This window comes from Spodoptera frugiperda, chromosome 4, assembly GCF_023101765.2.
Source record: "Spodoptera frugiperda isolate SF20-4 chromosome 4, AGI-APGP_CSIRO_Sfru_2.0, whole genome shotgun sequence".
NCBI lineage: Eukaryota > Metazoa > Arthropoda > Insecta > Lepidoptera > Noctuidae > Spodoptera > Spodoptera frugiperda.
The window spans coordinates 1800202-1823582 of NC_064215.1; the positions used below are offsets into that span (position 1 = coordinate 1800202).

The window sequence follows — 23381 nt, forward strand, 5'->3', positions numbered from 1 at the left end:
ACACGCACGGCTCTAACAAATCGAGTTTGCTCCTCTTATTTTCATAATACGCGCCGTGTACAGCGGCTGCGAATTATAAAGTTACGTTGACGAAGCAAAAATAAATTCAATTTTCACTATGAAATTGCTTATGAAATTGTGTAATTATATTAAAATTTGTCTCGGCACGTCGTCGCGTGAGGCAGGCCCTCCTGTAAAATATTAAGTAGGATCATTGAGTGCCGCGTAAAACTACAACTTAATGTTCCTCCGAGATCATCAACTGCACGCCCCAGGCTCAGCCACTCAGCCACTCAGCCACTCAGCCGGCTCAATATTACACAGTTTAACAACGTAATTGATGAATTACGAAGCTTCACGTTTCGCAAATAGTGAGGTTTGTTTCAAGAGAAAATTAAACTCACTTCCATGGTGGCTCATAAATCAAATAATATGAGCCCGTGACTAAACAACCTTTGGTACGTAATGAGGCTGAGGTCAACTTTCACATTATTCTTTACAAATTGACACTGATCGATTGTGACTAACTTCATCAATTTGTACAGAACATTAACAAAATAACTAAACAATAGTATGGCGACCGGTAAACCTGAGGACAAACGGGAAATAGAGAAGTAGGAATTCATCAGGAATCATAAGGAGGTAAAGACAAGAGGCAGGCGCGGCGCGCGCGTGTTTAATTCGTGGATTATCGCGAGGCGCATTGGGCCGCGCGACTCGGCTCGATTAGATTTAAATGAAATTGTCTTCCGATTCCTCCGGCTTAAAGCATTACTCTTTAATCTTTGTCAGTCGACATCTTAATTCCTGGCGTCAGGACGTTATACCTCACGCTGTGCCGGGCCGGGAGCCGCGCCTAATACCCACCTCGCACCACTCTAATGTTTTATTTACAAATTTACAAAAGGGATAAAGGAACGACATTTTGTTTGTTTTTTAATGTTTCCAGCGATCTAATGTTCCCGACAGCTGAGCGCTTAATACGTGTTTATAGAAATAAATGTAACGTTACGGCTTTATCAGTCGCCGTGCTTGCCACAAAGCTTTCACATTTACTTATCTCGTGACAGATGGAATGGACATTCAAATGGAAAATAAATACAAGATGGTTGATCTTTCATTTGTGAACTAACTGTGTGTAAGCAGGGAGCGCTGGCTGCGGGCCGGAGGTTGTTTCACGTAGATATTAATAAAAATAAAAGTTCTGTTGTAATAAAGGTCGATATTTGAGCGCTGCTGTATGTTTCCAGGACGCACGGGGCGCATGAAGCCTCGCCTGCCAAAGCAATTCCTTAAAAAGATTCGCTTCAAAGGTACGTCAGTAGAGGGCGCCACTAGAGCGGAGTGTTTGTTCTTTTGTAGCTCGCCTGTGTTTGTAGTGAACTAGTGAGCAGTAGTATACTGTGTACCAGTGTGTACCAGTGTGTACCAGTGTATGCTGGCCAGTGTCTGCGCTGACACTGCTTGGTGTACTTACTTGATCTTTGTTTTGTTGCCGTGTGCTACTTTTTATTTTCCTTCATTATAACTAGTATTATGGCCTGCTATTTAGTTGTAACTCTGTCTACCGTACCAACTGTATGTTCAGTCGAAGATTTGCTTAAGTTTTTCCAACTAGATTTGACGAATTGCACAAAAATGGAAGTTGATATGAAAGTAACGGTTTGAATAATTCAATGGCGGCCGGCGGCAGCTCGGCAGCTGCATACAGTTGAAGCACGCGGGTTTGCTCAGCTCCCGGACATCAGCACTTTTCCACTTGTTAGTTTTATATCTCCATACAAATGAGTTTCATTCCCAACTTCCACCGACTCCGTAGTTTGGGACACTTCTGTGTTTGTGTGTGTGTCACTACTACATACACACACTACCTCCGGGGTATCACTTCTTCTGTCTATACTCTACTCTTACTAAATGACGGGACATTATTATTTTGCTTTGATTTCAGTAGAATAATACATTTTTGATTGTGTGCTGTTCTGTTGTTATGTTTTCAACTAAGCTACCTGTCTGCTGCATAATTTATTGCTCTATTAAATTAGACTCGATCTTTTTAAGTTTATTTTCCAAATATAAACAAAGTTGATACTAAAATTAAAGATTTATCTCAATAATATTTATGGACGTGAATTTCTTTGTATAATCGTGTTGTCGTTTCGGGCAATTTATCACCAAAAACAAAATATTCCTGTAAGACCTTACGATTTATGTTCGAGAAAAGTGTCAGTAATTTATGCAGACCTTAGGGTCTGGCTTATCTTCGGACCTCACGTAATCGCCACATAATAAAGTGTTACTTTCGGGAGATTGGACCTTTTGTTCCTTATCGCGCTTTAGCTAGGGAACTCTTTACTGCCATGGGAGGGAGCTGCACTCCCTCACACTGAGTCGCAGTGCTAACAAACTCAAAAGTACCTGGTTAGCTAATTTTGGTGTAATTTTACATAAAACCGTGCCATAAATCAATCTTATTGAATATCAGTGTTTCACATAGGAAACACATTCCTCAGCCTTCGTAAATACGCGAGCTCAGTGGCATACATTAAAAATATATCGTTGGTCGCGGGTCGGTACAAAATCAATTTGGTGACCACTACGAGCGGCGAGAGGGTTAACTCGGCGCGCAAATATTGGCCGACCCATCGACGGCACGTTACGTGTCGTGTCCGCGCCGTGTTCGTGCACGGACACGGGAAATTTACCGGTCATCGGGAATGTACGTATGTATGGAATTTTACCAAAAACTTTTTGATTGGTGCTGCGGGTTCGAGATTGAAATGATTGAGTAGCACTGTGATTGCTGTGACGTCATTAGTGAATTGTATTATTTGAAGCATTTATTGAAATGTCTATCAAACGTACATGTTGATTAAGAACTTGAAATACTTATTATAAATTTTCACTAAGTAAAATTGCAACATTTTTGCATCGCACGCAACACATAAGTTTCAGTTAATATCAGCACACGAGTCGTTGTTTAAACGTAAATTCCCGATAATATTGGAGCGGCCATGTTTGCGCTAAACAAACGAGAGGCCGGGACGAATTCAACTACTTTATAAATACGTAGACGAAAATAAATAGAGCATGCGTAATAAATGCGAAAGGGCTCACTCGATGCATTGGATGGGAGCAAGACACAAGCGAATGTTGGTTGCTTAGGTATGTTGTATGCTAACTCTATACTTAACAAAAATACCAAAACGTTTAAATACATCAATAGTAATCATTCGAATCCTATTAAACTTGTTTATTTACATTTTGAAGTCCGAAGTAAGTAATATGTTCTATTTGTTTGCACTTAACACATCAAACCGTAAGTCACGCTATCCCAGCCAAGATATATGGCGGCGATCTAAATACTTTTTATGGGTATTTTCTCGTCCGAGAGCTCTCACTTAATTTACGGCGATGGGACGGCTGACTCGAGTTATGGCCTGAAACGTCCTCCATAATAGATCGAAATTGTCACTTTTATTGATGGGCCCTTTTCAATTTTATATTATCAACCGATTGAGGGCAGGTAAATGGAAATTGAATGACCGGTAATGGTAATAGAATGGTCCAGGTATCAGTGACCTTATTAAGTGGGTTTTAATGTACTTTAATATAGATGTACTTTAATATTTTCGCAGTCGTTTTATGTTAGCTGAACATCAGTTTAATTGCGGCCGGTTTCCCCGGTCCCTAATATAAATTTTACAAGCGAATGCATTAAATCGTACAAAGAAAATCCCACAAAGTGAGCTCGGAGTCCGGCTCGATCCAATTATTCATCCACATCGATGGCTTCTTATTGTTCGACTATTTGGAAACGACAATTTCATACGCTGACAGTTTAAACCGTTTATTAAAAATGTAAACCTGAACACGAGTGCTCCGTGCCCTAATGAACATTTGTGCAAGTTTGTTAATTATTGCTTCCCTGCCGGTGACGCTGTGCACTGTGCAACTAGTCAGCCAGGGGGTGCATGCTGCGCACTGCTGCTGCGGTTATTTATTCAATGACATGTGTTGTATATTTCTTATTCTGTATGATAGTGTAATAGCATCGAAATTATTTATAGCTGTCACTTACTTTCCATGAAGTAAATTCGTTCATCATATTAACAATTTCCTCCTGCTAATGATGGATTGAGAATTTAGAACTCACTGTCAGGACTATATTTTACATTTTAAATGATAAATACTTTAATTGTGATTACTTCAGTGCTTTATACTTAAAGTTAGTTAAAAAACATCGCTATATGCTTCATCTGTAAACTAAAAAACTCTTTGGTAGTAAGTTATAATAGTTGCGAGGTGCGGCGCGCTATTAAATGAACGATTCAATTTGTGATCGATGAGCGAACCTAGGTCGGCGTCACCGCAGATCGAATTATCGAGACGCCCGATATCATTAACTTATGACGAGCTTCTCAAAGACTTCAGAACCTATTTTAACTTAAGTGAATTCTTATATACTACTACGTATATGTACTGGGTACGTAAGTACAATCTGCTTTAACTCAGTTAGCTTCTAAACAAATACTGGTTCAAAAATCTTCGTTGAAATAAAAGGGAAACCCGCGTCTGCTCATCAAACCTACATTCATTTACAATGTAAATTCACTGAAAACGTCAATGAGTACGAATCAAAAACAAATTGTATAGCGTTCCCGGCGTATGACTGCTACCGCGGCGCGCGGCGGCTGACGCTCACTTTGTCGCGGCGCCTAACTACTTTAATGCGAATTACGTTCGCTGACGCTTTCAACACGTGATTTACAAAAGAAATACGGTCTCTCTGTCTTACACATGTCTTTTGGTATATGACTGTCTCTATTTCAGAACACAGAACCGGTGTTTGTGTAACGAAATTTAAAAACAATCCCCAGGAGACGCGCGCAGCAATTTATTTCGTTGTCTGCGAGATTGTTTCACCATCTCTTTGTGCTGCAGACGGCGCAATGTACGGGAGCCGGCGGCACCTCGCGGCCGTCACCAACTTTAATCATACGCTACTCCGCTCAATTAAGATCTTTAACATGCGTGTGTATAATGAGGTCATTTACGCTGATTGAGTAAAATCCAATGAGGTTACATCGTTTCTTCTTAAATATGTATGAAGGTACCGAAGTTAGAAATTAATATTAACTTGCCACATTTAAGATATTCCTGTTAATTACTTCTGAGCATCAGCAGAAGTTATAGTATCTGTGTCCGCTGCCCTGTCCTGCTAGTACCAGCCCCCCTCGGCTTGTTGAGCAGCGGCATCATAACTCCGGCCGCACTCGGGCGGATTGAAAGCGCAGATAACGGTGACATCTCCGGCTGCCACCTGATAAAGCCCGCCGACGGGCCCCACTCACTGATTTGCCAGATTTTTCACATTTTCATATATTTCTGTCCAAAATAACGCTCTGCAAACGTCCGCAACTCCCATTTCGGTAATGAGATTGACCCTGAATCTGAACTTTTGGTGCCGACGACAAATTAGAAAATTAAAATATAACTAACGGTAGATATCAACTATTTCCATTTCGAAATTAAACGTCAAAGTTATGGTTGCACATGTAAGTATGTCCGAAAATGAGTGTACATTTAATATCATCGTATATGCACGAATATTAGCAAAGTTTCCGAGTCCCATGCTGGGCGCCATTAACTTTGTCGTCGTTTTACGCGCAGGAATGCTCCAATAACAAATTACACGTTGAATTTTGAAAATTACCTACAAATTTATATGTAAGGCCTTAATACGAAAATAATGAGAGTGTCCTAGAGCGAAGCGCTGGTCCCACGTTGGGCGCCATTACTTCTCGTTCTTACATTATTATGGCTGCAATATGAGTTACGCTACCGGCGCTACTTATTTCTCATTTATTGAACTGACTTATATTCCCCTTCTCGTTGTCTCTCAGCTTCGTATGATAATTCCACGGAAATGCTGCATTAATGTGTAACAACATACTTATAACTACTCGTGCAAAAATAATGTAAATTCTTCAGTAACTTGAATCGTTACTCTATTTAAGACAACAGCCGCTTATGTTTGTTGAGAGGAGTTTCTCAAGGAGTGTATTACGGAGGGGCGGGAGGGGGCGCAGTCTGGCGCGAAACGACACTCGGAAATTAGGTGCTCTATTACTGTCCTTATCGCGGCCACCTGAGAGCCACAACACTCCACAGATAATATAAACCGCCTGGTAAATACTGCGCGTACTGAGAATCCACTCCACAATTAAGGTCAATGCTTATAAGGAATCGTCAAAGTAATTAGCTCCCGTTTATACCTGCCACGCTAATTTCTCGGTTTGATGTAATAAGAGCCCCCGCTCTAGTATAATTACTGCTTAGGTCTTAATGTGATGAAGTAAGGATACCTGACACAGGACCTGCTCAGCGAATTGTGTAATTATCTCCATAATTACGTTATACAAGCTCTGCTTTCTGTTTAAGCATTAATTCTTTATTCTCTGTGAAACAAGCCTATAAATGTTTGATACAGTCTCTGAATAAAATGTATTGTACCAATAACTACAATCAGCTGAAAAAAGACATTTGCTAAGTACGTGCTATTTAATCTTCCCTTTAGCAGAGGGATATAAATTAAAAGAAATAAACTCTTTAAAGGCAGTGTATTTATTTTGGCTTCGGAATCGCGGCGGTATCGCGCCGGCGGCGAACAATCGCACATAAATTAGGATCCTTGCTGGCGACGCGCGACTGTGGCCGCGCGGTGCGAGCCACGAGCGGAACGAATGTAACGCACATTGTTTCAAAATGTAAGCCTTGCCCAAAAATTAGGTTCTATTGTCATCTAATTAATGGGCAAGTCCACAGAACAGTCTAGTACCTTCATACAAGACCTGATAGTATTGATACTCTAATTTCTATACTTTACTTTTTCTACGAATGTCATAGTTTCTGTAGAATGCCTTCCGAGGACTCCTGTCGACCCACATCGTGCACTTATCTTTTACGGCTGCATTTACGGCGAGCACGATAACTCTTTATGACTCCATTTTATTTCTCCATCTGTTTGTACACTGCATCATATTTATAGTACAGTACATCACTTCGCCATGTGATGGCCATGTGCCATTCTGCTTCTTCTAAATGCCAGTCGCTACAGGGTGAGGTGAGTAATGACACCGCCTACTTGTTATGTCCCGCGTTGAGCGGAAACTTGCCGCCGTCGAGTCCAACGCATTAAAGTCGTGTGAAAGACTAAACGACAGCAATAACCCTTCGCCCTTGTACCAGCTGCTAATAACGAGTGCAGGCCGGAAGTGCGTCGGCGCGGAAGCTGGTAACGCTTCCCGCGTTTCCAGAACATCCGCCAACATGGCGGCGGCTCGCAGCGCGCCGCCCCCCGGCTGCAGCCTCGAAAATTCGCAGAAATTCTGTCAATGTGTTCGGAATTTTGTGCTTCCATAAATTTCACGTCCAGGCATCCAGGCCACCTAAACTTCGAAAAAATCGCAATCTAACCGGAAATTCGTGTTTTGGTCCTTGCTTCCATTTTAACGAAACTATAAACTAACCCCGTTAACCTGGTTCTGCTCGCAATCTATTTAGCCGCAGCTCTACAGCACGATACCGTTTATTTAAGGAACCCATATCGTGCCTGGTTAGAAGTAAATGATTGAAAACTTGGCCTCGATGGCAACTGACACCTGGAAGTAATATTATTCATAGAAAATGTTAATTACGAGGAATAAATACAGACGCTGACATGTCTGTCTCAGGCTCAGGTAGCGTGGTCCTCCTCCGCGCCACCTGTGGCTCCTTCATGTTGATACGGCTCATTTATCAGGACGACGAGTGCCGCGCCGTACTCCGCCGTACTCTCATATATAGACACCGCATATATCTATGTACGTACGTATTATGTTCTTTTGGATGTAATCGTAATGTGTTACGGATCTAGACATCTGACGGAGAGTTACTGCGTTTTTCTTGAAATGTTTCAATCTCAGTGCTGCAATTCAGTCGCGATGGCGTCGGGCTGCGGGCGCTGAGAGCTGGAAACAAAGCGCCTTGCTGCAACGTTCACACTTCTTAGTTTGGGTGGATCTACTCCATAATGTAATACATATGCGTTACATCAGATGACTATTCCTCGCACTCCGAAGGTTTAAATATATTCGTGAAGTGCCAAAGTGCCGCGTTACAGTTTTTCAACTTAGCGAACAAAAAATGTGCTCAATCAAGTCAAAGAAACACTTAGAAACAAATTCGGTCCTTGGAACAAACCCTAGAGTGGCGAGGGTCATTAATGCCTTGAAAGAGGATTCAATAGAGAGGAGTGAGGGAGCGTGGCGTCGGGAAGGTTGGGAAGGCCAGCCATTAACTGCAAAGTGGTAATTAGAGTCTCCGACTGCGATTCTTATCGGTGACCGCTGCAGGAGCCACTTCAATGGATTATTCAATCGAGGGATATAATTAGGAACTGTTGTAGGAGACAAACTTTCTCCGCGTTTTGTTAAAAGACTGGCGGATGAAAATCTTTGTGAGAATTTCCTTAATAAGTTAAAACGTCGCGTGGGCGGCACACTGACCAACTTAGTAATTCATTACGAAGTGATATTTTTAGCTTGCCGCTAATATAGCCAATGTTAAGTAACATTAACGTTTAACTCAATTTAGAAATGTTATAGTTTATACTGATGTTGTTGCTTCCTTTACACCTAAATTGTTTTTACTCCCGTTGCCCACAAGTATTTCTCTCCGTACTTCATATATTTGCACGAATACTTGCAATCTTTGTGTGTCAGATTGTTAGGAGCAGAATTACTACTTAGTGTTTGTAGGTTAACTACCTTTGCCTTCATTAGAAAAACAAGTCTTACTGCTTACGAAATAAGTGCCTTTGTTCTTTAACAGGATTGCACTGTGATGCCCATTAATAGTGCTTTATGGTTTCAAGTCTTAACCGTAATGTGATAATATTTCAGCTGTAAAATAAATGTTTCAAAATTAAATAGTTATAAATTAAATTCAGTACAATTCGGTTGTTATTTTTATTCCTTCGTCAGTATCACGGCGATAAGATGAACCTAAATAAGTTTTACAATTGTATGATTTAATACGCACCCACGACACAGGAGAAAACTCTAGTGTGGGGCAACATTTATTTAATAAAAGAGACAGCGTCAGTGATATTTATTTAAGTAGTAACAAACAGAGGGAAGCGCACTTTTCATTCAACATTTATCCACAACGTATTACGGTGTACAGCTAATGTAGAAGATAGTGTGGGAAATAGACATGTATTAAAGTTCGGCAACTGATGTAATAACATTACCTAAAGACGACGTAAACACGCAATAAAAACTTTGATGTCTCGCTCGTAAACCGTTTAACGTGACGAACATTTGTTCCCGACGTTTGGGAACTTTCTCACCAGTATTAACGACCTAATAGTCGGACACACGATAAAAAGATTTAAACTCAACCCTTTCCTACACATCACAACACAATCTCTGTGATTACAATGTACCTAAAAGATTAGCAAAGTTACAAGTACTACACAATCCAGGATCGCTTGACAATAGAACACCCTTCCAAGTTTATTTTAGAATTTGCATGGATCATAGAACTATAGTTTTCCTTTCATTTCCATAAGTTGATATTCCAGTGGCCACATTTATCAACAACCCTTATTCAAATGCACATTGCTAGATTGATACTACCAACACAACATCTGACTTTTCAAATTCAATTTACATGTACACCACATTCAAAGGACCACATAAAGTCAACCAAACCGTTCACACTCCTTTAAACATAAATAAAACTACTCCCAGACTCGCTCATCAAAATCGACAACCCTAGCTAGGCACAGGGTTACAGAAATATCAACCTTAAAGTTACACAGCGAAGGTATATTCAAGTTATACGTAGCAGTTGTGTAGTAGGGTTGTGACGCTCGTCAATCCGCGCCCGTTCATTCGTTCACATTGAGTCGTTCATCGGTCTGTTGAATAAAAGATGGCGATGGTCCCGGCAAGCTAACGAGCCAGCAAAATGGCGGTGTTAAGGTAAATAGACACTACTTACATCGATACTCGCCTTATTGAATTAATGGCCGACTTAGTTTGTGTCTAGATAACTAGCTGGGGACACGGCCGCCGGCCACATTACACTAATTCGTAAATACGGACCTCTATTTGAAACAACAACCCTTGATTTGTTGTTGTAATTGTAATGCCTTAATATACAAGTAACGTTTGCTGAATACATCATGAGCCCGCCGTAGGTAGTACATGTCTAGGGCGGCTGGGATCGTGTCAGTATCATGTCTAATTTACTCGAAATAAACAGTTTTCCTTGACTCGGCACGCTGCAAGCCACCAATTTAGCCGACCATGTGTCATAATTGTGTACCGCATTACACAGTTTATTGCTTCCATGTCGGTACGTGAGCGCGCGTACGTGTGGCGTACGGGTGGCGTACGTTTCATTATGTCAGGTAACCACGATTGATATGTATTACTAATGTTTTTTCTTCAGCGCCAATTTCGTTTGGGCCACCCCATTTTCCTCTTATTTCTTGAGGAAATTCTTCTGTAATGTGATATAAGACATAACAACAGAGTTTACACTTAGAAACCTTCTCCCGGCGAGCTCCAGCATGGTTTCATAGTATTCGTAATTGGACGGCTTGGTCCCGCGTTGGGCGCCACAAAAATCCATAGTAAAATTAAATCAGCGCAATGAATTTCATTTAACTGGAAGACAACGCGACGTTACAAGGAAGACGGTAAAGAAGTTAATTTTCAAGTTCTCAGAGGGGCGGAATTGTTTCAGTATAAATGTCGGGCTCGGGTTCAGCCCAACCTGAGAGCAATAACGGCTGTGTTAGCGGAGACCTGTTTTAATAACGATATTTTACACGTTATTTTACAATGATGCTTTTGGGAAGTTAGATATTGTGTTCAGGTTTAAATTTCGTTGTACTGCGGCAAGGCAAATGTTTTTACATTTGCATAATTTGTATACCTTTGAGGTTTTTTTGGCAGAACAAACGCGATTCCAGCAAATATCGAGTCAAGCGATTCAGGAAAAGAGACTATGTTGTGTCGAGATAAAATATTTTACAGAGAGTTCGGACAAACATAGACGACGTACACTTGCACATAAATCACGGACCTAATCCTGAAATACCGGAGCCTGGTGGACTTTTTGTAACCTTTAACAACACGCGTTTTAAAAACCGTTAGAAAATGTTAGGTGCCGGCTGTAAATCAATCAGCTGTTTTCTCCATTCTGAATTCGAATCTGCGTGGCGCGCGAACAGCGTGAGATTGGCGCCATTTTTCAATGTTGGCTTGGTGCGCGCGCTGACTCGCCCTTTCACCTCGTCGACGTGAGCAGCTGTACCACTGTACCATTTTACGCTTCTCTAGTAATCTAAGCTGAGGATAAATAAAATTGTCAAGCATACACAATAAAGTTAATGTACAATCCAAATTATAATATATTTATCATTTTGTTCGTGGTTTCATAACGCATTATGAAATAATTTTCGTGTGAATATTTCACTGAAACCCTTTATAAACATTAAAGCTTTGTTGCGGCTGTCAAAACGTCGAGACCGTCCACGGACAGTCAGCAGTATAATGTACGTACATTACTGTACTACAATGTTTATGGGTGGGAGCGTTTGTAATTCAATAAGTTGATACATTCATGTTTGTAATTTGTAAAATATAAGAGTGTGCGCGGAGTGTGCTCCGCTCCAGGTCGGCCATTATTATTCCCCGAGCGTGTTCCGTTACACGCACTAAACAGTATCGTGTTCACTTTATAAGCTCCGTAAGCGGCCGCTCCAGGAAAATGCTGTAACACTCAACTTTTAACTTAATATTTGCGGCTTCAGCTGTTATTAAGTGAACGCTCGCTAACTTTTACAAACAACAATAAAATCGTGCACGTTAGAAGACATTTGTTTGAAAGATTAGACACTGTCGCTCGTTTACGTGGCTTCTAAGTGCATGTGGACTGTAGAGACCTCTCCTTGGACGTCTTAACATAAAATACCGGTCTCCTGCGTCTTTAACGTCTTAACCATATTATTATCAGCTGACCAGATGTGTGTACTGGTGAGACAGTACACAAGACTTGTCCTTTCTTCAGATGATGCTTTCTTCCTGCACTAAACATCGAACCAACTATGTACTTTCATAAAATATTATACTTTATTTACCTATTTTAAATACCTATAAAATGGTATTTTTTGTAGGTCGTAGACATTATACTTGATATTGAGATGGTTCAGGAAGGTTCCAGGCTATCTAGCAGCACGGCGCGGCACTAACCGCGGCGCGCGAGTCAAACTGCGGAACTCAGCTAGTCGTTAACTATTTAGATAAGATTAACTGCCGAACTGAAGCGCTATATAACTCTCAGTGACTTTTACATTCCTTGCTGTGTCACTTTAACGTGGAAATATTTTGAACATTAAAAGTTTTGTAGGATAATACATAAAATTCAATTCAGGAGACATATATAGGAGAATAATTGGGCTTGTCCACTTATGCCATAACGTGTCCATATCTCGTTTTATATCTAGCGCACACACATACATACATAGTGCATAGCCACTGGTACCAATACTACATCATAAAACCCTAATCACCTCCCTGTCCCCAGTAGATATAGTACTCCTGCCTGTGTCCGTGGAAGTTCGGCCATACGGATATCTGTTACAAGGGAAGTAAGTTACTAAGAAATCTTCAACTTTGTTATCTCCGAGTTAATTTCTTCTTAATGTTCGCGAAATCTTATAATAATTCAGCCGGTTTACGTTCCACTCGCCAAAGTAAATTATTGTCGGACTCGTAAACATTGCGCCTTCATGTTTTTATTTCACATTTTGACTGCCTTTTGTCTTGTTCTAACGAAATTATCTTAATGCTAACTTCGTTTAGCAATTGTACAGAACATTTTATATATTTTTTTAAGTCTTACATGCTGAGTCTGTTCCATAAATGTATAAATAATTAAATATTCTCATTCATTTCAATGTATTATTTTATACCAGTTAATATGGCCGACAATGAGGAGTAAAATAAAAATATATTTCTCCCAGTAATACTCCGCTACCTTACGGGTATATTCTCCTGATGCGATTAATTAATTTTGTTTTAAAATCACCGATCCCTGATACAATACAGCATCGCTATATGAATTACACGTCCATTATTTGAACTCACATAACGTGCATTATCATTAAGTAAATAGGCATAGAATTTGCAGCCGGATTATGCGCGGTCCACAAACAACATAATAACCGGGATTCAATAACTAAAACATTGCACCTGGATATCCGGCCAGTGTGCACTGCGCCGATTTAATTACCCATCCGTGTATCCATAATGCATCGTAAGCCAATATTAAAACCACACATTTGAAAATAGCATTTCATTAATATGCACACTTGTTAGATGCGTTTGTAGTTACGTATTGCCGGCTCTAATTAATTGTATGACTGGTTTAGTCATTCATATGATGTGTAAATGTAACGCTATCAATGATATTCACTCAATATACAGTTAAAACTTTGTTAAAACAAAATAGAATAATTGTAATATTGCAATCTAGCTCGATAAATGGACTAAACAACACAAAAAAAATATAAATCGTACCATTAGTTCCTGAGATTAGCACGTTCAAACAAACAAACGAACTCTTCAGCTTTATAATTTTGTATAGATATAGAGTTTTCTTTAAAAAACAATAAACGTATCCCAGTAAATGGTACGTTGAGTATCCGGAGAGTGCAGGAGGTGGAGGGAGTGCCCTCAGTCCTCCGTACGTGGCTCACGTGAGCTCGTTAGTTCCGGTAAATCGACACTCGCATTAATTAATAGCTGCGTTGTTTCCATCGGCGATGAGCGAGGAATTATCTGGCTTGCGCCGGAATCCCGAAATGTGGTGAGTTCGGGAATTACTGCAGCCCACTATTGTTTCTGTTTAGTTCTGATTGCTGGGAGCTAAATGTTTTGTGGGGCTTTCAGTCATTTTGCTTTATACACCAATATTTCAGCATACTTTAAGTAAGAATTTTGTTTAATGTAAAAGTATGTACGACTACGAAGAAATACCCAGATCTGAATAGGTACAAGTACAGAAAGAACTGTTGGCAGCAATTAAATTGTTTTTAAACCAATATTTGTGAACGAAGTAAATCCGCGACCCATGAGGAACCGTCTTATGCCCAATTCTTGCTCTTGTTGTGACGTTGTATTTGTTCCTCGAAATCATTATCAGATACGTACATAAATATGAGAAGATAGAGAAAAATCGCTGAAATAATAATATCCAAGAGTTTAATGACAAATTTAATAATGATTTGACTCAAAATAAAAAGTAACTTTATGAAGCAAAAGTTTGTCAGTTAATTTCAGATCAATAACTGTAGATAGACGATCCCAAAGATTTATAGCGGGCGAGATAACTCAGGCGTCATACGGTGATAACATTACTTGGAGAGGGTTCTAAAATCGCACCCAAAAATGATAGGAAACTTGTGACTTTAGTCATTCCTCTTCATGACAATAATTACTAGTGAAGTATTAAATAATAACTAAGTATTACACCTGACGTGCTAAGACGATGAGTGCGTGAGTCCACGGTCGGCAGTGATCCGTCACGAGCGTGACATGCGGTGCGCGGCTCCAGCGTGACGGTAACACGACAAATTGACATAAGCAGATTACATTACCTGCGCATTACGACGTACGGCGCGAGACACATGTGCGGCCAGATATGTTGCTTTACTTCTTCTTGTAATTATGTTTGTGTTTGTAGTCAAGTATCTTCAACACTATTGCAGTAGTGATATTGTGGGCCTTTTAGATTTAGTTTTATATTATGTACTTAGTGATCATTGCTTGGTGAGACGCGAGTCTAAGCAGACGTCTGATTTTATTATAGCAATAATGAAATACCTATAAACAATTGCGACAAATAAATATCATTTTTGCGACATCAGTTAAAGTTAAGTGTGTCACGCGTGTTTTACGTTTCTACAAATTTTGATGTGGACGATGTACTAAATATCTTATAGTGAAGTGACAAAGTGTATTGGGTAGAATGTCCAACCCAATTTCGAGCCCGTTTGGCCGTAGCCAATTGCTACGCCGAAGTCCTCCACCGACGCCTACTGCACCTATACCCCCAAGAGATCCGGATCCACCAGTATCAGCAGAGAATGAACTACCCAGTGAAGCCATTGCTACGTCTGAGATCCAAAAATGGTTAGGATCTATAGATGGCATTCTTAACGAAGTTTGCACTATTGTAGGTGAAGGGAAAATGAACTCTGACCAGAAGCTCCGTGTGTCCACCCTTTGCCGAAAGATTTCAAGTGGGACTTCTCAAATGGCCGTTTTATATCAATCATTAAAACAGAAAACGGTAAAGGCTTACAACACCATCCAGCACCTACAGGACCAGCAATACGTTGCGGACACACTTGAGCAGTTAAAAGAAGTAGTTGCAACAAAATTAAATACGACTGAAACTACTTCGTACGCTAGCATGGTAAAGAAAGGTCCCGAAAACTTCATCCGTCCTGCAAATTTAAGCTCAGTCGCTATTTATCCCTGCGATAAGACTAAAACAAGTGATGACACCAAATCGCTTGTACAAAAAATTATCTCGCCCGAGCAACTTAAGCTGCATGTACGTGGAATGAAAAAAGTAAGAAATGGCGGTGTTGTCATTAGCACTGAAAGTAAAGGAGATATCGAAAAGCTGAAGAAATCGGAGAAGTTAGTTTCCTCAGGCCTGACGGTAGAAGAACCATCAAAAAGACGCCCGAGGGTCGCAATTATTGGTGTCCCAGTAGCACTAACGGACAAAGAGGTTTTTGACTGCATTTATGAGCAAAACCTTTCTGATAAGACACTGAACATAACTCGTGAGTCCTTCCATGAGTCCGTTAAATTGAGCCATAAATCGGGGAAAAAGGCCTCCCTTCCTGTAACTACATCGTGGAACTTCCCGCCAGTATCAGGAAAATTATAATAAGTCAAGGCCGAATTTTTATTAACTGGACATCATGTCCTGTAAGAGATTTCACTGTCGTGACCAGGTGCTTCAATTGCCAACAGTTTGGACACGCAGCCAAGTTTTGCCGAGAAACTAGCCCAACATGCAACCACTGTGGAGAACCTGGACACTCAGGCAAGGAATGCAACAGCAGCTCTTCCCCTACATGTGCGACGTGCAAACGCTATAAGAGGAAATGTGACCATCCTACTGGGGATGTAACCTGCCCTGCACGTAAATATGCAGAGATGAACTATATTAATTCTATTGACTATGAAGGCGTCTAAGAGCGCCACCTAATACATAGCTAGTAGGCACATAAATAGGCAGTTTACTTTATATTTATAGTTAAGTCTTAGTTTGTAACTAGTATGAGCAATCAAATAATCTGTGATCTGGATAGTTTCTCTGTGTCTGAATCTAATACTTGCGATGTTGAAGACTGCAAACATCTTCTTCCTTCGAGTAACAAAACGCTCACCCTGCTCACCCAAAATATTCGCAGCATAAACCGTAACATGCATGGCTTTGAGGTACTCTTACAAAGGCTTGACATAAGTAGTGATGTTATTGTTTTAACAGAATGTTGGTTATCCAAACAGAAACTCAACTTACCAACACTGGACGGTTATTACTCATATAAAACTGAGAGAAATATTAACCAAAACGATGGACTTGTAGTTTATATAAAAAATAATTTACAAACAACCAAGGAAGAACCTGTATCCCAGGATAGTAATTGTCTAATAATTAAAATTAACCCTGATACGGTGGTCATGGCTATTTATCGGCCCCCATCCCAAAATCTGGACAGTTTCTTAGGTTCACTAGATACTAACTTAAAATACTTATCATCTTATAAAAACATTATCCTTGTGGGTGATATGAATATAAACATTGCCTCCGGCAAAACCGATGCTCATGCTCATAGTTATCTGAATATTTGTTCATTTCATGGGCTTTTGCCAGCGCACTATCATACCACGCATCAGAGCGGCTCATGCTTAGATCATATCATTCTTAAATCAAAAAATCCATCAAAAACATTTGTTATTAATTCCTCGCTTACAGATCACCAAGCTGTTTTACTAATGTTACATATAAATTCACCTAGATTAAACTGCATGCGTAGCTACACTAAGTTCAATATGACAACACTCGAATCTGACATACGAGGCATTAATTTTGACCCAGTTTTTAATTCAACTGATGTAAATTTTTCTTTAAGTTATTTCATAATTTCGCTACAAAATGTAATTAGACAAAATACGATTACTAAGACGATGCCTAGAAAGTATAGCTGTCTTAAACCATGGGTCACGCCAGGACTAGTTCGTTGTATAAGACACAGAGATAGACTTCACCAAAAATCAAAACATGCACCTGAGAACGAAATACTTTCTATCACTTATAAAAGGTATCGAAATTTCTGTAATAATCTTTTAAAAAGAATAAAAAATCAATATGACAGAAGTGAATTACAGAAGGCTGGAAAAAGCAGTAAACTGGTGTGGAAATTTATTAAAAGAAATACACTTAGATATAAAAATCCGGAACCTCCGCTGGTTTTACTATCTACTGATGTAACGCCGTCCGAAGCAACTAATAAAGTAAACAATTTTTTTGCTAACATAGGCAAAAATCTTGCTGAAAAATCGTTGAAGTATGTTGGACATTCCACAAAAAATCTAATGTCAAAATCTACGTCGAATTCTTTTGTTTTACTAAATACCGACATCGATGAAGTAATGGGAATAATTAACGGGCTCAAGGATAATTGTGCTACTGGGTGGGATAACATTCCTAATAATATACTAAAAACATATAAATACTTTCTTGCCCCTCCGCTAACCCACATTTTTCAGATCTGTCTGTCTGAAGGAATTTTTCCTAAATTGCTCAAAAAATCAGTGGTAACACCTGTATTTAAGGCTGGAGATAAAAACTGTGTGGATAACTACAGGCCCATCTCAGTACTGTCAGGTCTCTCAAAAATTTTAGAAAAATTAATTAACAATAGGTTAATAAAATATCTGGAAGACAATAAACTTCTTTCAAATAATCAATTTGGCTTTAGACCCAAAAGATCAACTGCACAAGCAGTACACAAACTGACTAATTACATCAGTACCAATCTGGATAATGGTATGCACACAATTGGGATCTTTCTAGACCTCGCGAAAGCCTTCGACACTATTTCTAATTCTTTACTATTGCACAAGCTTGAAACAATTGGGATAAGAGGAACACAACTTCTACTATTCTCAGATTATCTTAGCAATCGACTTCAATGTGTTAAAATTGGCCAACAAACAAGTACTGAACTTGAAAATAGTGGTTTTGGCATTCCTCAAGGCAGTATTTTGGGTCCTACCTTATTCTTAATCTATATAAATGACCTCTGCAGCCAGTCAATCCATAATGGTATCATAATGTCTTATGCGGATGACACGGCAATATTGTTCTCGGCTAAATCAAAAGAAGAGGTTTATGAACATGCTCAGAAGGGCTTTAACATTGTGACTAACTGGCTCCAGAATAATCTACTAACATTAAATCCCGATAAAACAAAATACATTTTATTCTCAATGAGAAATACTGCGCTTAGCAACATAAACATTTACGCGCACAATTGTAGCACAAACGCTGATACTGCATGTTCTTGCCCCACATTAGTTCAAGCTGAACAATTGAAATACCTAGGTGTCACTATTGACTCCAATTTAAATTTCCGTAAACATATCGAATCACTCTGTACTAGAATGCGCAAATTAATTTATATTTTTAAAAGTTTACGTAACATAGCTGACTATAAACTAATTAGACAGGTTTATTTAGCATTGTGTCAATCTGTTATTACATATTGCATAACCTCCTGGGGTGGAGCTGCAAAATCAACTCTACTACCTCTCGAGCGTGCTCAAAGAGCAATTTTAAAGGTTGCCACATTTCGCCCCTTTAGATTTCCTACACATGAGCTTTATAAGGTATGTAACGTGCTAACAGTTCGGCAATTATTTATTCTTAATATAATTCTCCACCAACACACTGCACTTCCTTTTGTTCCAGTACCCTCTGACAAGAGAAGGAAGGACTTAGTTTGCACAAAGCCTCAAACTAAACATGCGTTTGCTAGGCGCTTTTATGTTTTTTTAGGTCCTTTCCTATATAATAAACTTAACAAATTGTTAGACTTCTATAGTGTTAGTTGCAAAAAATGTAGTTATTTAATATCAGAATATTTAGCAACACTCAATTACACAGACACAGAGAAACTTCTAGAAATTTTGGATTGATTGCATTATTTAGGTAGTGCAAGTACTTGTAGTATTAACATAGGCTCCTCTTACGTATAATTATGCTTATTCTCGTAGTTATTAATATATTACTTTTATATCCGGTTAACATAAACAAATATTGTCCTAGTTAAAAAGCGTCGTAAAGTGATGGTCTGAAACACAGGTTAATATAAACCTAGTTCGGGCAGGTCGCTACTTTACATTCTTATTCCAAATTACCACCATTTGTATTTGTAATTTAATATAAGTGTAGTAATAGATTATCTTAAGGCTATGATTATACTATTATAAGGTAAATGTTACTTGAACGTGAAATGTATGTAACTCTTTTTGTGTACAAATTTTTCGAATAAATTTCATTTCATTTCAAAAACACATTTAAAATATGGGAAAATACTTCTCTTCTCTGTAATTTGTTTTGTGTTTAAACTAATTTTGGTATATTATTGTTTTTTTTTTCTATTTTAAAGTCTTGTATTACAGATTTTTTTTTAAATGGGATGTTTAACTTTATTTATATTTATATCAGTAGTTTGATTGGGTGCACAATAACTGCAATATATCACACTCTGACTGTATGCTTTGTGTTCCACAGGAGACACAATATGTCCGAGTGGCATGTTCAGGTGTCCGGAGGGCAAGTGCATTCCTGCACTTTGGGTGTGCAACTACCAGCGCGACTGCGAGAAGGGCGAAGATGAATTCCAGTCTTGTCGTGAGTACACCGCCTTGTTATTGTCATACTGTATGGAGTAAACTTGGTCCTTAAACTGTCTTCACGTCATGAAAAGATTTTTTGTAAATCATTCATCGTTTCTGAACTGAAATGATTTTATTCCCTTTATAGCACTAATAGTTTTTAGTTCCATAATTTTCCTTCTTGCTACGTCATTTACGACTTGGAAACCGATATTACATACCACGGGGAAGTCGCACGTTTCTGTGGACGTTTGCTACTGTCCCAGCAAGCATGTCCTCAGGTCATACGATTACACGATTCCTACACTGCACATGAACGTGATTACAAAAATGATTCATTTGCACTAACTGCTTAAAGATAGTAACTTTTTATCGTCCCGTATCCAATAGGCAGTATTTAAAACTACTATTCAATACACAGAAGTAAAACCGCGGAGAAGTATTCAGTTAAGTATAAACGGTAAACGTGATTCAAATACAATATAGCAACACATAGAGAGCGCACACTCACAGTTTAACTAATTGAATCGTCACAGCTGAATACAATTACAGCGAAACTACTAACTGCCTCACATTTGATAGGAAACACAAAGACACGCTCACTACATACATACATACATACATACAAACATACGCGTTAACACGTCACTGGCTGCCTACATCAATAATCGCGCTGTAGGAAATTAATTCGCTGCATTGTAAACTGGGACGTCAACAGCGTGACAGGAACTTTAATGGGTATTATTATATTGCTTAGTTAATTTTCATGTTTGTTATTAATAGATAGACCAAACATGTAATAGATTAATGCTTAACTTCTCCGTGTGAGAAGATGCCTTTGGTCAGCAGTGGATGTATTGACCAAACAGCATTGATAAGCTAACGTAAGAAACTTAAAATGATCGGAGAATGCTTGCGACTTCTTGTTTAAAGTAAAGCTACAATATAATTACAGCTAATAACATGAAATACGAAACCTGAGTAGGTATTTCCACTTAACTGCTTTATGCATTAGTAGGTAATTATACGATTTGAATGATTAATGCCGGAATTAATCAGTTCCGCCACGAATATTTGCGCGTGTCACCAGCGTGACAGCAGCCGCGGTCGCTGCTCTTATCTGTTATTGTGATACAACTTCATATCGTATTCAAAGCTCTGTTCGCACTTTATCACGCTTGCGGCTTCGCTTGTGGCGAACGAAAATACAAACAAACACATTTTTCTAATTCTAGTATAATAATGAAGTAACGAAATGGATACTGGACTTTAACAATATTAGGTATAATGGTATAAAATAAAAAATACATTTTAAAATATAAGTCCGATCAACTACAAAACATTATTATCTACAAACTGCAACACGAGCAAACTATACATATTTCCGTGATCTAAAAATCAAACAACAGACGAGCAAACAAACAAACAGAGTAACGTTCATTTTGAATATTGAAATGTGTATAGAGGAGAGTGTACACTTGTACACTTGTACAGCAGTCATTCGCGCTATTAATAATCACGCTGTTAGAGCAGTGCTCTGTCACGCTGCACGCTGCACGCTGCACGCTGCGTATTAATTCCCGTCACGATCATCCGCGTGTTGTGGACGTGCAGCCGAATTGTTGCACTGTTTGTTAGGACCGGTGGAAAATACACATGTCTGTATGTATGTATATACTATGTATGTTTGTGTATGTGGTAAATGAGTTAATATTGCCGGCTAAGTAAATAATGAGCGCGCCGTGCACATACTGCAGTTTCATCCCGGGCAAACTGTAGCTTGGGAATACTCAACATAATATATACAATGGCTATTTAAAATCAACTATGTAATAGGTAAGTTAGAGGCACTATCATCAATTTGAAGTAAACTTTAAGCCAATTACTGATGGCTCTAATCAGCGTATCACTGCGGGTGTAGTGCACAAAACATTGATGTATAGTGTGTGCCGGCCGCTATCCATCGCGTCGGTGTCGGCCTCTCCGCGCCGAGGTCAGAACATCCCCATACATTTATAACTACAGAGCCGACATTTTTCATCCGACTGCCTTTTGTCACCCATCGACAAAGAGTAGAAGATATGCTTTGGGAGTCGTACAGACGAGGACAGACTCAGTAGTGTTGCTCTCAGATCACACGTCATACACTCACATCGACACTTTGATGTCAGAGAAGTGATTAGTGAGGCGAGCAGCTAGTGATGCGCGTGACACGCTTTTGCTTTTAATTTGTACCGTTATACGTTTTTTAATAGTATGCTTGTAAGTAAGATTTTTATAGCATGGATTTAGTTTGGTAAACTTTAACTTTCTTCGCCCACCATTAAGGCTAAGTCTGATTGCCTAGATCTATCTAGTTCTTGGTCGCACTCCGATATATTTTGCTCACAGTTTTTCACGCTGATGTCGCACCCAGTGACTCGAGCGAGTGGCTCCCTCTACAATGGATGGACGACAATTATCTCAGCTGGTTTATAGTAGTTCGTGTTAGATTAATGGTTAGTCGACTCGATTCAGTCTTACATGCAATAAAAATGAAGATGGTGGTTTTGTTTTCTTACGAGATAATGCGAGTTCAATTTTAACTTGTGCAAAATAAGTAGACAATATGTCTGCTACACAGCTTGTAACTATTGTTTAACTAAGTGGGCGCCATTTTGTTATCAAATAACCACTTAGTGCAAGCACTACCATCAATCTCATAGTTAGCTATTTTAGAACGTACACAAAGGAAGCCATTTTCCTGGCGAGTGTTGCCAGCCTTAGGATTTGGCGTTACATGAGGATATCAACATTAAGTGGGCGACATTTGGCATTTGGCTGCATAAGGAGGTGGACGCGAGCCAGCGCAGATCTGTATCGGAAACAATTTAAAATAAATCACATATTTACGAGAGACGAGATAACAAAGTGTATGCGTGGCGCTCAGTCGCCATGTTGCATCTGTGCTCTTATTTGAAAATTTCAATACAATGGCATATTCAATAGTATAACAGAGAAGTATATCGTATATGACAATGACATATAAATAGGTGTAGTTATGTATAGTAACAACCGTTCTGACGATCTGATTCGATAAATCAAATTAATGGGATGCTACAATATAAAAAAAAAAAATTTATGACTATAGTACTGTTCTGTAGTGATTGTATATATCTGTATTCTTATATGTCGATTTCCTAAGTCTGCACTCAACAGAAATATTGTCGGCCAGTCCACGGACCGCTGTTCATTACCGACTTATCTTGTACACTTAATGTTAGATACATAAAACTTCTTGACGGTTTAATTCTCATTTTAAATTACACTTTAATCTTTAAATTGTAACGATATCAT

General features: G+C 39.1%; 1 protein-coding gene and 1 pseudogene across 4 annotated transcripts in view; both read left to right on the top strand.

Moving 5' to 3' along the window:
- Nucleotides 1-23381, top strand: part of LOC118272398 (low-density lipoprotein receptor-related protein 2) — a 179321-nt gene that overhangs the window by 128649 nt on the left and 27291 nt on the right. For 2 of the 4 annotated variants that reach the window (XM_035588883.2, XM_035588884.2), the window contains 2 exons: nucleotides 1251-1313; nucleotides 19942-20061. In XM_035588883.2, coding sequence (XP_035444776.1) covers nucleotides 1251-1313; nucleotides 19942-20061 — 183 coding nt within the window. The remainder of the gene's footprint in view (nucleotides 1-1250; nucleotides 1314-19941; nucleotides 20062-23381) is intronic. The other 2 variants (XM_035588885.2, XM_035588886.2) reach the window with 1 other exon arrangement.
- Nucleotides 14887-16432, top strand: LOC126910664 (uncharacterized; annotated as a pseudogene).